We start from the raw sequence: 13,523 nt of genomic DNA on the forward strand, positions 1-13,523 counted from the left end.
TGGGACGGTGTTAACACTAATGGTAGAAACAAGGATGTTTTCCCGGATTACCAAACAGATGCTATACATTCCTCCCAGAAACTAAATACCTTCAGGGTTTCAAGAGAGGCCTTTACCTGAAAATGTCCTCCTTGCTGAAGTTTTCAAACCAATATTGTCATAAAAACTATATTTTCTTCGGTGAACTAAGGCATTACAATAATGACTATACAGGTTCCCAAGTGACAGAAGCCATTATTAGCACTGTTATTATTTTTGCTTAGTTGCATCTCCATAGCAGCCCACATTCACCATGTGCTTCGCAACTGTTTCTTGGTAATAGTCCTCACAAGATCTCCAGGAGGCAGAAGGAATAACCAGGATTAACATCTGCGTTGCCTGAAGGAGAACCACAGACATAGAGAACTGGCTACCATCACCACTCAAACAAGGATCCATCCAGAGACACACAAGATCTGCCCCAATCTGGTCCTAAATTTACACTGTCTCCATCAAGGATACATTATTTCTGTGGCTCTTGTTTATAACAATTGTGATCAGGTCTATGACCAGGAGGATCTGGACCGCCAACAGAATCAGAATCAGAGATTTTACACTTAGGATAGACCTTAATAATCATCTAACCAGACCCATTACTTACCATTAAACAAGACTAGAGAAAATACTTTACCCAACTCACACAAGCCTCACTTGACTCCCTGTTCTAAATGGTCTTGCCTTTTTAAACCATGTTACATGCATGTTACATATTTATACCATGTTACATTGCAGTGCCTCTCTTTTCTCTCTTTACCTTTTTGTTCCCCTCCTCTACCCTCTTTTTCCATCTGTTTTCTTCATTTAAAATTTACATGGCTTAAACTCCAGGAAACCTTCAACATTTATCTGCCAAGAGTCTGATGTTCTACCACCTGAACAGAGCCAGCCTCAGGATGTCGAAAAAGTCTTTGATAATAACAGCCAGGCAACACTGATGTAGTGTTGTATATAAGAGTCCCTTCCCTTCCCTCAACCTCTATTCTCAAATCCAGCTACCAGCTTTTGGCCAGGGCCTTGCCCATATTTTGCTGAGTCTGCAGCTATCCTCACACACCTTAGTTTTATTCTAGAAAAGACCAGACTTCCCTTTGGGCCCTGATAGGGGGCCACTTTGCTATAATATGGCCAGAGCAGAGAGTTCTCTCCTAAAGTCCTGTCACTTCTGTAGGAAATGGGTTAACAGTATTCAGAGGAGTAAGAGGATTAAGACTTTCGTGGTTATCACCTCTCTCTCTCCTACCGGGCCCTAACCAGGAGGTTGTCTCCCCATACTCAGAGTGATTTATGCCTATTCAACAAATGTCCCTCTTCAGAAAAGATGGATCATCTTCCCTCGCAGCCAACCCTTATCTGCCAGGGGCTGCCAAACATTCCATCAATTCATACTCAGCCCTGGGGTACAAAAAACAAATTAAGCTAAAACACAAACTACAATTCCTAAGCTCCTCTCCAACTCCAGCCATCTAGAACTCTGATTTTAGGAGTTCTCCCTTCCTTCCCACCACATGTTTTTAGAAACTTACATTTCCTGCCCTTCTTCCCTTTTTCTAAGACTGCATGTTTATAATTGTTTAGAGCAAAGCCATAAATAAATGAGCCAAGTTAGAAACTCTTGGAATCTCTGCAAACAACACTATTATCAAGTATGTAATCTGTCATTATTTGGCCAGTTTCCGGTTAAAGGAACATAAAAAAATACAATTCTTCCCCGTAAATTCCCCGTGACGCACACAGACCACGCCTACTCCAAGAAGACAAAAGGCGAAGTAGCCTGTCTAGGGCTAAGTCTCCAGACAGAGAGGGAGTCATTTCATTGGCGCCTGAGTCAGCAAAGGTATTGTCCTTATCATATCGTCAACTTTTAAAATATATTTTGCTTTTCTCCCTGGCTGTTGTCTCTCAAACTGCCTTCTCTGAAGTACAAGCCTCTTCCTTCCTTTCTTGTCTGTCCCTGGTTTGGTGTGTGAGTTAGAATCATGGTCAGATTTCAGAAAATAATTCTTTCTACTGATGGGGAACTGAGGGACAGAAGAACTGGTTTCATATGAGGGCATTGGTGGGTGCAGTCAAGCCTTCCCTTGGAGAGTGTCTCTACTACTAAAACTATTAGGAGAAAACTAGAAATTTCCAAATCTGTCTCTCTCTTGCATCTATCTAAGGCAAATACCTCCTTCTTGTGGGTTTTTTTCTTTAATTTATCCAAGCTTTCATTGAATGCCCACTGTGTACAACACATTGGGTTGGGTACATGAAGAATACCAAAGTTCTAAAAGAAGTTTACAATCTAGGAGACGAGGCAGATACATATGCAAATAACTCACAGGAGTGAAAAGAAGAATGGGGACAATGCTGAGTGTGGGCTAAGTCATTCATTAAGCTTCTCAAGAAGCACAAAGCAGAGTGATTCCCCTTGCAGGCATTTGGTTCAGTGGCTGGCTAGGCTGACAGCCACCCGTGTTCTCTGTTGCAGAAGTCAAGATGGCCAAAGTTCCTGACCTTTTTGAAGACCTGAAGAACTGTTACAGGTAGGAAATCAATTCTATCTCTTGTGATTTAATGAAGGGATCAAGGTACATTAGAATCCATCTAGGAGTTAACAGTAACTAGCATGGAGCCAGATTGGTAGAGGTATAGAGATGTGTCCTACCTCTGAAGTCAGGGCAGGTTCAGCAAAGATCCAGAAAACGTAAGCATCTAGCATGTTACATTGAGATAACACTGACAGGGAGACAGCCATTTTAGAAAAATTATTTTTACAGTCTCTTGAACCCTAGTGAATTTCAACATCTACTTAGACACAATCTCAGTCAAGTTCACGTGCTCTAATACCATAATGGGTTTTAACGGACTGTCAGAGAGAGAAACCATTCTCAGGAAAACTTCTGGATCGAATCTGAAAGAGGTAATGGCTCCACAGCAATTTGAGCATGTGAATGCACATACATAGTCAAACCTCATTCAGACATAAGAGAAGGGTAAATGAATAAAATTAAAAATTATAGAATACTTTAAACAAACCTGGCATTCCCATTACCTATCAATATATACTAACACAAACTAGGCTATCAAAATGTTGCTGGATAGTTCCCAAGTATAAATTATTAAATCTGTTTTAGTGAATACATGAAAGCAACGTACAACACATGACTTATTTGGTTAAAATTAAAATGAGGGTGCTTCAAAAGCATTTCTCTCTTGAGGAGGTTAACATTTTTCCCTGAAATTCAACTACAACGCTTCAATTTGTTAGCCAAGCCCCATTTTTAGAGATAAAGCACAGGTGAAGTTCAAGACCTGTCCTGATGATTACTAATTCCAAATTAGTGAGGCACAAATTACTGCATATATGTATGTATATGTATAGAAGTCCTTAATTTCCAAAGATGACAGTAATGACTGTATGTGTGTTACCCAAAGCTAATGTGGTCATTAAAATATGTTGCCCAGTGACTGCAGTGATATAATAAACAGAATTACATTCTCATTATCTTGTTTAACAGTGAAAATGAAGAATACAGTTCTGAAATTGACCATCTTTCTCTGAATCAGGTAAACAAATGACTGTAATTCTTATGGGATTGCTATTCTTTTCTTTTTTATTATTAACATATAATGTATTATTTGTTTCAGGGGTACAGTTCTGTGATTCATCAGTCTTATATAACCCAGTGCTCATTACAACACATACCCTCCCCAATGTCCATCACCCAGCTACCCCATCCCTCCCACTCCCCTCCCCTCCAGCAACCCTCAGTTTGTTTCCTAAGATTAAAGAGTCTCTTATGGTTTGTCTCCCTCTCTGGTTTCGTCCTGTTTCGTTTTTACCTCTCTTCTCCTATGATCCTCTGCCTTGTTCCTTAAATTCCACATATAGGATTGCTATTCTTATGCAGTATTTTCTCTACCAGGAGAAAACAGCAATAGCTTGAATCCTAGAAGCTTCTGTTTCACCCTCATTAGAGGTTCAGACCCATATATTTCTTCATTATAAGTGAGACCAACTACCCCTCTACACTAATAGTTGATGATATTCTCCACATTTAACAGATTTTCCAAGGGAAAGATGGGAGGGAGGGAGGGCAAGACAGGGGGTGGGGGGAGAAGAGAGGGAATGGGGAGGAGAAGACTGATGAAATAGAGATCCTTCTCACTAAATCTATTGGATAAAACTTCTACTGAAAGGGATCTCCTTCTATGACCATATGTAGCCCCTCAGTTTCCATTTTCCTTCCTCATAGAAATCTTTCTATGATGTGAGCTATGACCCACTTCATGAGGACTGCATGTCTCTGAGTACCTCTGAAACCTCAAAGACATCTCAGCTTACTTTCAAGGAGAATGTGGTGGTGGTGGCAACCAATGGGAAGATTCTAAAGAAGAGACGGTTGAGTTTAAATCAATTCATCACAGATGATGACCTGGAAGCCATTACCAATGATGCAGAAGAAGGTAAGAAGTCAAGTGCAAATAATATCTTTGTTTTCCATTTTTAAGCAAATAGAGACAACAGAGCACAGGAGAAAATAAAACCTAGAATCAGAGTAAGTAGAGGGCAACCAGCCATCAATCTGATAACTATAAGGAAGGAAAATTAGTTTTTATCCTTCTCCAGTGGGGAGAGAGGAGCAGTGACCTGAGTCTACAGAATATTTCCTCATGGGCTCATTTTGTGGCCATATTGTAAAGGTCATGTGACTTCTATCCTTATGGCAGAAAGCAGTGATGTACTATTAGTGGGTGACTATTTACAAGCTATATTCCTCCAGATAATAACTATGCCCCTTTGGTTAAGTTACTTAACCTTTCCATGCTTCAGTTTCCTCTACTGTAAAATGGAGATAATCAGAGTCCCCTGTTGTGAAGATTAAATGAGTCAATACTTGTAAGCTCCTGGACTAGAATAATGCCTAGTATATAAATACCCAATAAATGTTAGGTATTGCCATTACTCCTCCTACTACTACTAGTACTACTACTACCAACACTGCTAATTTACTAATGACGGCACTATCTCTACACTTCACAACAATCTTACATTCTCATTTTACATAGGAGGAAACTAAGCTCAGATAAGTACCATAATGTGTAAGTGGGAGAGCTTTAAACCAAATTCAGTTCTGATTTTAACAGTCAGGATTATTCTCCCATGCTTCTACTGTATAAGCCTCTACATGAAACATAAACCACATATTTTTTAAATAATAGCTTTTTAAGGTAACAGGCAAACACTAATACACATTCACCTAGAAAATAGGAAGATAAAAGAAAATATAAAAAAGAAAATAAAAATCATTCATACTAACACTAAGAGTTTGCCACTGCCAAGACTAGAGAAAATACAGTATTTGATTAAGGGTCCATCAGGAACTTAAAATCTTTTTCATGTACATATACATTATAAACAAACATTATTAGGATTATATTATATACAATTTTATATTTACTTTTTTCACTTAGCAACATATCAAGAGCATTCTAAGGTACCAGCTTTTCAACATTCTAAGTAATATAACAGTGAATATCCATATCAATAACATCCATATCACATTACTCAGAACCATGAGGAATTGTGAAGCTGTTGATATATACCACTGTCAGAAAGGGGAGTAGACATTTAGACCTGCATTTTCAGCGACATATATGTTTAAATATATTCATTTTTTTTCTCAGTGTATTCATTTGAAAAATGTAGATAGTGGATGCTAGCAGTCTTCCTATTTCCTTAGAAACCTCCAAACGAACAAAATGAGAATATTTAACAAATAATCTCTTTTTTAAAAATTACTGCCAGAGGAACTGAAGTTTAAAAAGAAATAAGTAACCATGAGGATAATCCTAGAAACCACTTCTACTGACCGGGTGACTTCTCCCCAGTTTCTTCACCTGGATTGAAATATTCCTAATGTCCCTTCCATAGGTACTTCTGATGCTTATATTAGAGCAGATATATCATCTGTGTTTATACTTAGACATTAATCTGAGCTTGTGATAATGGTTTTAGAAATCATGAAGCCCAGATCAGCAGCATACAACTTCCGCAGCAACGAAAAATACAACTATATGAGGATCATCAAATCCCAATTCATCCTGAATGACAACCTCAATCAAAGTATAATTCAACAAACAGGAGGAAATTACCTCATGGCTGCTGCATTACAGAATCTGGATGATGCAGGTAAGTGGGTAGCTCCGTCATCCTCCCCCCTCCTCTTATTTCTGTATTTCTTTCAAACTTCCTGCTTTCAAAATAAAAACCTCTCTAGATTCCTAGTTTTGCACAATGCTTCTAGAATTGGATGAAGCACAACACCGCCAGTAAAATCCCGGGCAAGGACAGGGGCTTCAGCCAAATCAGGAAGCAAAGTTTCCTATCTTTGAGAGCACTAAGTGTAAACCTTTCTGATGAAGTATCTCCTTTGGTTCTCTCAGATATTCTTATCCTTGGTTTTAAAGATGAGGAAACTGACTCTCAGAAGTATTAAATGACTTATCCAAATTTACCCAGAAGCCAATAAGGAGCAATTACACTCTCCGTTAGAGCTCAAACTTACAAATAACACCAAACTAGAAAGAATCATCATCTTTGATAACATAGTTGTGAAGCAAAACATCCAATAAGCTGAGAATATGTTCTGGAGGATGAAATTTAGTGCCCAAGAAATTTTGTCACACAAATCCAATTTCCATGGTGTACATATTTTAGCTTCAGAATATGTCCTCAGTATACAAAATTAGTTTCAGAACACCAAAGAGGTTACTTTGCAATAAACAAACAGGGCTCTTTCTGTTTGGACATACTTCAGATAACATGCTTTCCACTCCATGACATTTACAAATTATTTTGTGCTATTTTCCTACTTAATATTATTTCACATCATTTCCCCACATATTGAAATAGCGTATATATTTGCCATGTTTAATGGCACAAGAATATTCAATCATGTTGCTATGCTGGTCCCTTGGGATTGCTCTAAGTAACTCTATTGCAAATATCTTTGTATATATAATTTTTTCCCTATGAGGTTATTTCTTTGGATCATACCCCAAAAATGGAACTCCTGGGTTCCTAGGGATAAATAATTATACAGCTCTTATTAAGCATTGTTCTCTAAAGAAAACAGCTACTTTTCACTATCACTAGCAACGTGAGTGTATCAGCTTCCCTAAACCCCTCCATTTTAGGTTATTATGAACTCGTGAGCTCACAAGTTGAAGGGTCTTATCCCATTAATGTAAGTACAAGAGATTCAACAAATAGCCCCCAAGCATTCATTCAACGTAGAAAATTCTAAAGACATTATATAAGTATTTACCTAGTAATGTGGCAGTAAATGTGGCAGACATTGTGAAGGATACAATGATGTATGAAATTCCTTTCTGGTGTTTACACCATAATTGGAGACTTAACTACAAACACATACACACAATCTACGTAACACTTGATTTCATTCAAATACAATGGATTTACTTTCTTTTTGGCTTTTCTCTTTGCCAGTGAAATTTGACATGGGAGCTTACACATCAGAAGATTCTAAACTTCCTGTGACTCTAAGAATCTCAAAAACCCGACTGTTTGTGAGTGCCCAAAATGAAGATGAGCCTGTATTGCTAAAGGTCAGTCATTCTCAGTCTCCAAGTTACCTTCATTTATATCCCATATGTTTGTTAATGAGCAGGGTAGCACAATCCTCTCCTCTTCCTACCACAGTTTCCACCTGCCCACCTGCCCCCACATGCTACTTCTCACCTCACGTCTAGGCAGGATCTATGAGAAAGTAAAATGGAGGTGGCAAGAGTGAATAAAAGTTAAATTGCCTTCTTCCTTCTTTTTCCTTACCCTGCCTGACCCTAGCCATCTCCCATCCCAGGGCATCCGTTTACTCCATCCATCCTGAACCTTACTAACATCTACCATCTGACCTATGTGATGGTAAGCATTAAGACAAGGTGCCTGATTCCAAGAAACTCAAATAAGCCAACTAGGAGCAGAGACTGTTAATCACCTGCCAATGGATGCAAAACAAAAACGAGCCAAGACTCAAACCCTGGCCTTTTTACGTCATTGCCTCTCTCTGTTCTTTGGTGCCAGCATTATCCTTCATCCCAGCCCCATCTCCACTACCATCTTCCCCTCAAACATACAGACACACACCTGCACATTATAGCCTTAGACGTTTACTCCACTCATAAGTAGGTGACTCTTATTTAGTAAACATATAATGCAAACCCCCAACTCCAACCAGGATTTTTGCAGGTACATGTATTTCTCTACCTGGATCAAGTGAGGTAAAAGTGATGTCTGCAGACTAGGGCAGTAGCTTCATTCATGAATTCATTCAACAGGCATTATTTATTGAGAGCCTTCTATCTTTCAAACATAGTGCCAACAGCTGTGTAGACCATGGTGAGCCAAAGTCCCTAGCCTCACAGAACTTGGTCTTCTTGGGGACACAGACAGTAGACAAGCCAAACAACCAGCAAAAAAGTACAAGATGCTGTAAGGCAAATAAACAGAGTACTGAGAGAGAAAAATGGGAGAGTGCTCTTTACATAGAGTGGCAAGAGCAGAGCTCCCTGTGAAATGGGATCTGCTGAGAGGAAGGAGCATGACGCAAGGGGGCGGGTGAGGGTAAGCATTCCCAACAGAGGGATCTGAGCGCATCTAGAACCTAGAGCTTCAAGAGTTTAAAGGCCAGCTTCAGAAATCAAAAGGAAGGGGCACCTGGGTAGTGCAGTCATTAAGTGTCTGCCTTCGGCTCAGGGCGTGGTCCCGGCGTTCCGGGATCAAGTCCCACATAGAGTCCCACATCGAGTCCCACATCGAGTCCCACATCGAGTCCCACATCGAGCTCCTCTGCTGGGAGCCTGCTTCTTCCTCTCCCACTCCCCTGCTGTGTTCCCTCTCTCGCTGGCTGTCTCTCTGTCACATAAATAAATAAAATCTTTAAAAAAAAAAATCAAAAGGAACACTCTAGAACATGGGCACTGTAAGAAGGAGGAAAGACAAGCAGAGGCTAGTGTTTGTACAGCCTTGCATTTGGGTTTCATTTGAGGTACAATGAAAAGCCATTAAAGGGTTTCAAACAGGGAAGTGTTCTAACTTCACTTATATTTTCTAAAATGGAGAAAAGATCAGCAGGAAGACAATGGAGAAAGCACAGAGTCTAATTAGGGGATGATAATAATAATAGTCATGGGAGTGGGGATAGTGAGGCAGATAGAAATAAGTAGACAGAACTGATTATATCTCAGAGATAGAACCAACAGGAGGGAGGGGAGAAAAAACATTTACTGAGATGGGAAAAAACTAGGAGAGGAATGGGTTTGGGAAATAAATTCCTTGTTGACATTGAAAACCCCAAGGAAACCTCAAAAGAATAATTAGTTGCTTTAGATTAAAAAGAACACAGAAGCATCATCTCAAGTTGAAATGTGAATTTCACTTTTCCATGAAAGTATTATTATTCTATTCATACACGCAAGTATAGTACAGCCTAAAGAGATCACAATTGTCAAAAATTGTATTGGAAGGAGTCAGCTGCTGATATACCTGGAAGTGTGGAGGGGGAGGGGGTTTAAACTTTTAATTATTCGCTTAAATATGGAGACAAACATTTCTAATGATAAATTATTTTCCCAAAGATATGATCTGCACACTTAGCGGTCAAAATGTTTAGAAGTCTCAGTTGTTAGTGTCATATTTTATGCAAAATGCCTTATGCATATGTTGAAGGCAGGACAAGAACAATGTTTTTACTCTACCTGCCATGATATAATGAGACACTACTGTCATTGGCAACCCATGACTAATTTGGAATTCTCTCCAGTTAAGTAAGGAAATTAACTATTATGTGTAGACTGGACCATACATCTAATAGGCATGTAATAAATGCTTGCTGAATGAACAAATGAATGAAGAATCTGTATCATCATATTACAGAGTCAGAGTCCTAAAGTGCTATATTTCTCACAAAGGCCAAATGTCAAGGGATTGTACTTCAGTTGTCTAGAATCTTGTTCTCTAACATATCTCTGTTCTCCTTATCATAGGAGATGCCTGAGACACCCAAAACCATCAGAGATGAGACCAACCTTCTCTTCTTCTGGGAACGTCATGGCAGTAAGAACTACTTCACATCAGTTGCCCAGCCAAAGTTGTTCATTGCCACACAGGAACGAAAACTGGTACACATGGCAAGAGGGCAACCCTCTATCACTGACTTTCAGATACTGGAAACCCAGCCTTGACTCTGGAGTCTACTTACTTGTGAAGTGTTGACAGTCCATATGTACTATGTACATGGAGGAGTCAAATCCTTTACTCCTAGTCACTTGCTGAGCATGTGCTGAGCCTTTGAGATTCCAAATGAATGTTTACTCTCTTTGTAAGAGAGTGAGCAAGGTGCAATGGAACCAACACTAATATATAATGTTGTTTGTTATTTAAAGAACACCCTATACTTTGCAAACTACCAATCAGTTTAATTATTATTCTTCATAACAATCTTGGGAGGACTGGAGCTACTGACTATGGCTACCAAAAAGATTCTACCCATATTACAGATGGGTTAAGTAACTGAGGCATTAGAAAACTAAATGCCCACAGCAGCAGTTGGAATAAAAAGCCATAGGCCCAGGATTTCATTCCAACTGCTTGCTCTTAAGTTATTGATGGACTCTTAATCAAATTCTGTAAGTTTCTGGGACCTCAGTTTGATCATCTTCAAAACGGAGGGGATTATACTTATATCCTTCCTGCCTCAACAGTATTTTATGCTAATCAATGACATCAGTTGAATAAAATAATTCTTGAATGAAAATGCTGAGCCTCAAGAGAGCAAAGCATAAATATTTATTATTATTTATGTGTACATATATATTTATAAATATTTTTTAAGATAATTATATTTATGGCAATTCCTTGCATTCTTTGAGTGTGACCAGTCATCCTTAATAATAAGAAAGAGTGTTTTTTAGGCTAAATGAGTTTGATTTAGTTATACTAAGGCATTTTGATCAAGTCCTGCTTTTTATAGTACCTGGGAGCCCTATAATTGTGATAATAAATTTATATTACTACTTTGTGCTGATAATTAACCAATCTTTCACTTCTTTACTTTTAAACTTGCTGTAGCATTCCTTTATCATTCCATTTCACCTGCTATTGAGTCTTACTAGCTAAAATGGGATAAACTTAACTTTGGTAACCCTGAGACAACTGTAAATCTAAACTTTCTTTTCTGGAATGTAAGCAACATTCCTTCTAGGTACTAAAAGTTGTGATCAAACTACAGTATTATATTACTATCAACAATAAGGACTGATACATTATTATTATAAGTTATAACTGAATAAAATTTACAAAAAAAGTAAATCTGACACACATTTATTGTCTTAATCATTATTTTAATGCATGGTAATTAGGAATAAAAGATAAAACTTCACATAAATAACTGTAATTAGTGTTACTTTACAAAACCAAACCAAGGTTTTATGGTTTTTCTCTCCCCTTTGTTAGCTTGCCAGTATGCACAAATGGTATTAAGAATGAGGGACGCCTGGGTGCCTCGGTCGGTTTAGCATCTGACTCTTGATTTCGGCTCAGGTCATGATCTCAGGGTCGTGAGTTCAGGCCCCACAACTGGTTCCCTGCTCAGCGGAGTCTGCTTTGAGATTTTCTTTCTACCTCTCCCGCTGCCTCTTACCCAACCTCTCTCTCTCTCTCTCTAAAATAAGAATAAATAACTCTTTATTTAAAAAAAAAGAATGATAATATTCCCAGGTTCATGTAAAGCTTACATTACACATGTACAACAGTTGTGTTTATAGCCATACAAACTCACACATACAGAACCACATTAAAAACTAATGGACCCATACACCAACAGAAGAAAGAGAAATTCAGGAGTCGATCTCATTTACAATTGCACCAAAAACCTAAGATACCTAGGAATAAAACTAACCAAAGAGGCAAAGAATCTGTATTCAGAAAACTATAGAATACTCATGAAAGAAATTGAGGGAGACACAAAGAAACAAAAAAACGTTCCATGCTCATGGATTAAAAGAACAAATATAGTTAAAATGTCAATGCTACCTAGAGCAATCTACACATTTAATGCAATACCTATCAAAATACCATCAACTTTTTTCAAAGAAATAGAACGAATAATCCTAAAATTTGTATGGAGCCAGATAAGACGCTGAAAAGCCAGAGGAAAGTTGAAAAAGAAAAACAAGGGGCACCTGGGTGGCACAGCGGTTAAGCGCCTGCCTTCGGCTCAGGGCGTGATCCCGGCGTTCCGGGATCGAGCCCCACATCAGGCTCCTCTGCTATGAGCCTGCTTCTTCCTCTCCCACTCCCCCTGCTTGTGTTCCCTCTCTCGCTGGCTGTCTCTATCTCTGTCATATAAATAAATAAAATCTTAAAAAAAAAAAAAAAAGAAAAACAAAGCTGGTGGCACCATAATTCCAGACTTCAAGCTCTATTACAAGGTTGTAACCATCAAGACAGTATGGTATTGGCACAAAAAAACAGACATATAGATCAATGGAACAGAATAGAGAACTCAGAAATGGACACTCAACCCTATGGTCCACTAATCTTCCACAAAACAGGAAAGAATATCCAATGCAAACAGGACAGTCTCTTCAACAAATGGTGTTGGGAAAATTGGATGGCCACATGCAGAAACATGAAACTGGACCATTCCCTTACACCATACACAAAAATAGACTCAAAATGGATTAAAGACCTAGATGTGAAACAGGAATCCATCAAAATCCTTAAGGAGAACACAGGCAGCAACATCTTCGACCTCAGCCATAGCAACTTTTTTTTTATAATAATATTTTTTTATTATATTATGTTAGTCGCCATACACTACATCCCTGGTTTTTGAGGTAAAGTTCCATGATTCATTAGTTGCGTATAACACCCAGTGCACCATGCAATATGTGCCCTCCTTACTACCCATCACCAGCCTATCCCATTCCCCCACCCCCCTCCCCTCTGAAGCCCTCCGTTTGTTTCTCAGAGTCCATAGTCTCTCATGCTTCATTCCCCCTTCTGATTACCCCCCCCTTTCTTTATCCTTTTCTTCTCCTACCAATCTTCCTAGTTCTTATGTTCCATAGATGAGAGAAACCATATAATTGTCTTTCTCTGCTTGACTTACTTCACTTAGCATTATCTCCTCCAGTGCCGCCCATGTTGCAGGAAATGTTGAGAAATTGTTCTTTTTTTTTTTTTTAAAGATTTTATTTATTTATTCGACAGAGATAGAGACAGCCAGCGAGAGAGGGAACACAGGCAGGGGGAGTGGGAGAGGAAGAAGCAGGCTCATAGCGGAAGAGCCTGATGTGGGGCTCGATCCCATAACGCCGGGATCACGCCCTGAGCCGAAGGCAGACGCTCAACTGCTGTGCCACCCAGGCGCCCCGAGAAATTGTTCTTTTTGATAGCTGAGTAATATTCCATTGTA

General features: G+C 38.9%; 1 protein-coding gene across 1 annotated transcript; it reads left to right on the forward strand.

The window, feature by feature from the left end:
* Positions 1-1,786: 1,786 nt before the first annotated feature.
* IL1A (interleukin 1 alpha) lies at positions 1,787-11,177 on the forward strand. The gene is made up of 7 exons (XM_026516518.3): positions 1,787-1,873; positions 2,510-2,564; positions 3,540-3,588; positions 4,278-4,488; positions 6,041-6,214; positions 7,535-7,653; positions 10,090-11,177. Exons 2-7 carry the CDS (start codon positions 2,518-2,520, stop codon positions 10,285-10,287), a joined length of 798 nt encoding a protein of 265 aa, XP_026372303.2. The 5' UTR covers positions 1,787-1,873; positions 2,510-2,517; the 3' UTR covers positions 10,288-11,177.
* The last annotated feature ends 2,346 nt before the right edge of the window (positions 11,178-13,523 follow it).

This window comes from Ursus arctos, unplaced genomic scaffold (genome assembly GCF_023065955.2).
Source record: "Ursus arctos isolate Adak ecotype North America unplaced genomic scaffold, UrsArc2.0 scaffold_8, whole genome shotgun sequence".
In the NCBI taxonomy this organism is placed as follows: Eukaryota; Metazoa; Chordata; class Mammalia; order Carnivora; family Ursidae; genus Ursus; species Ursus arctos.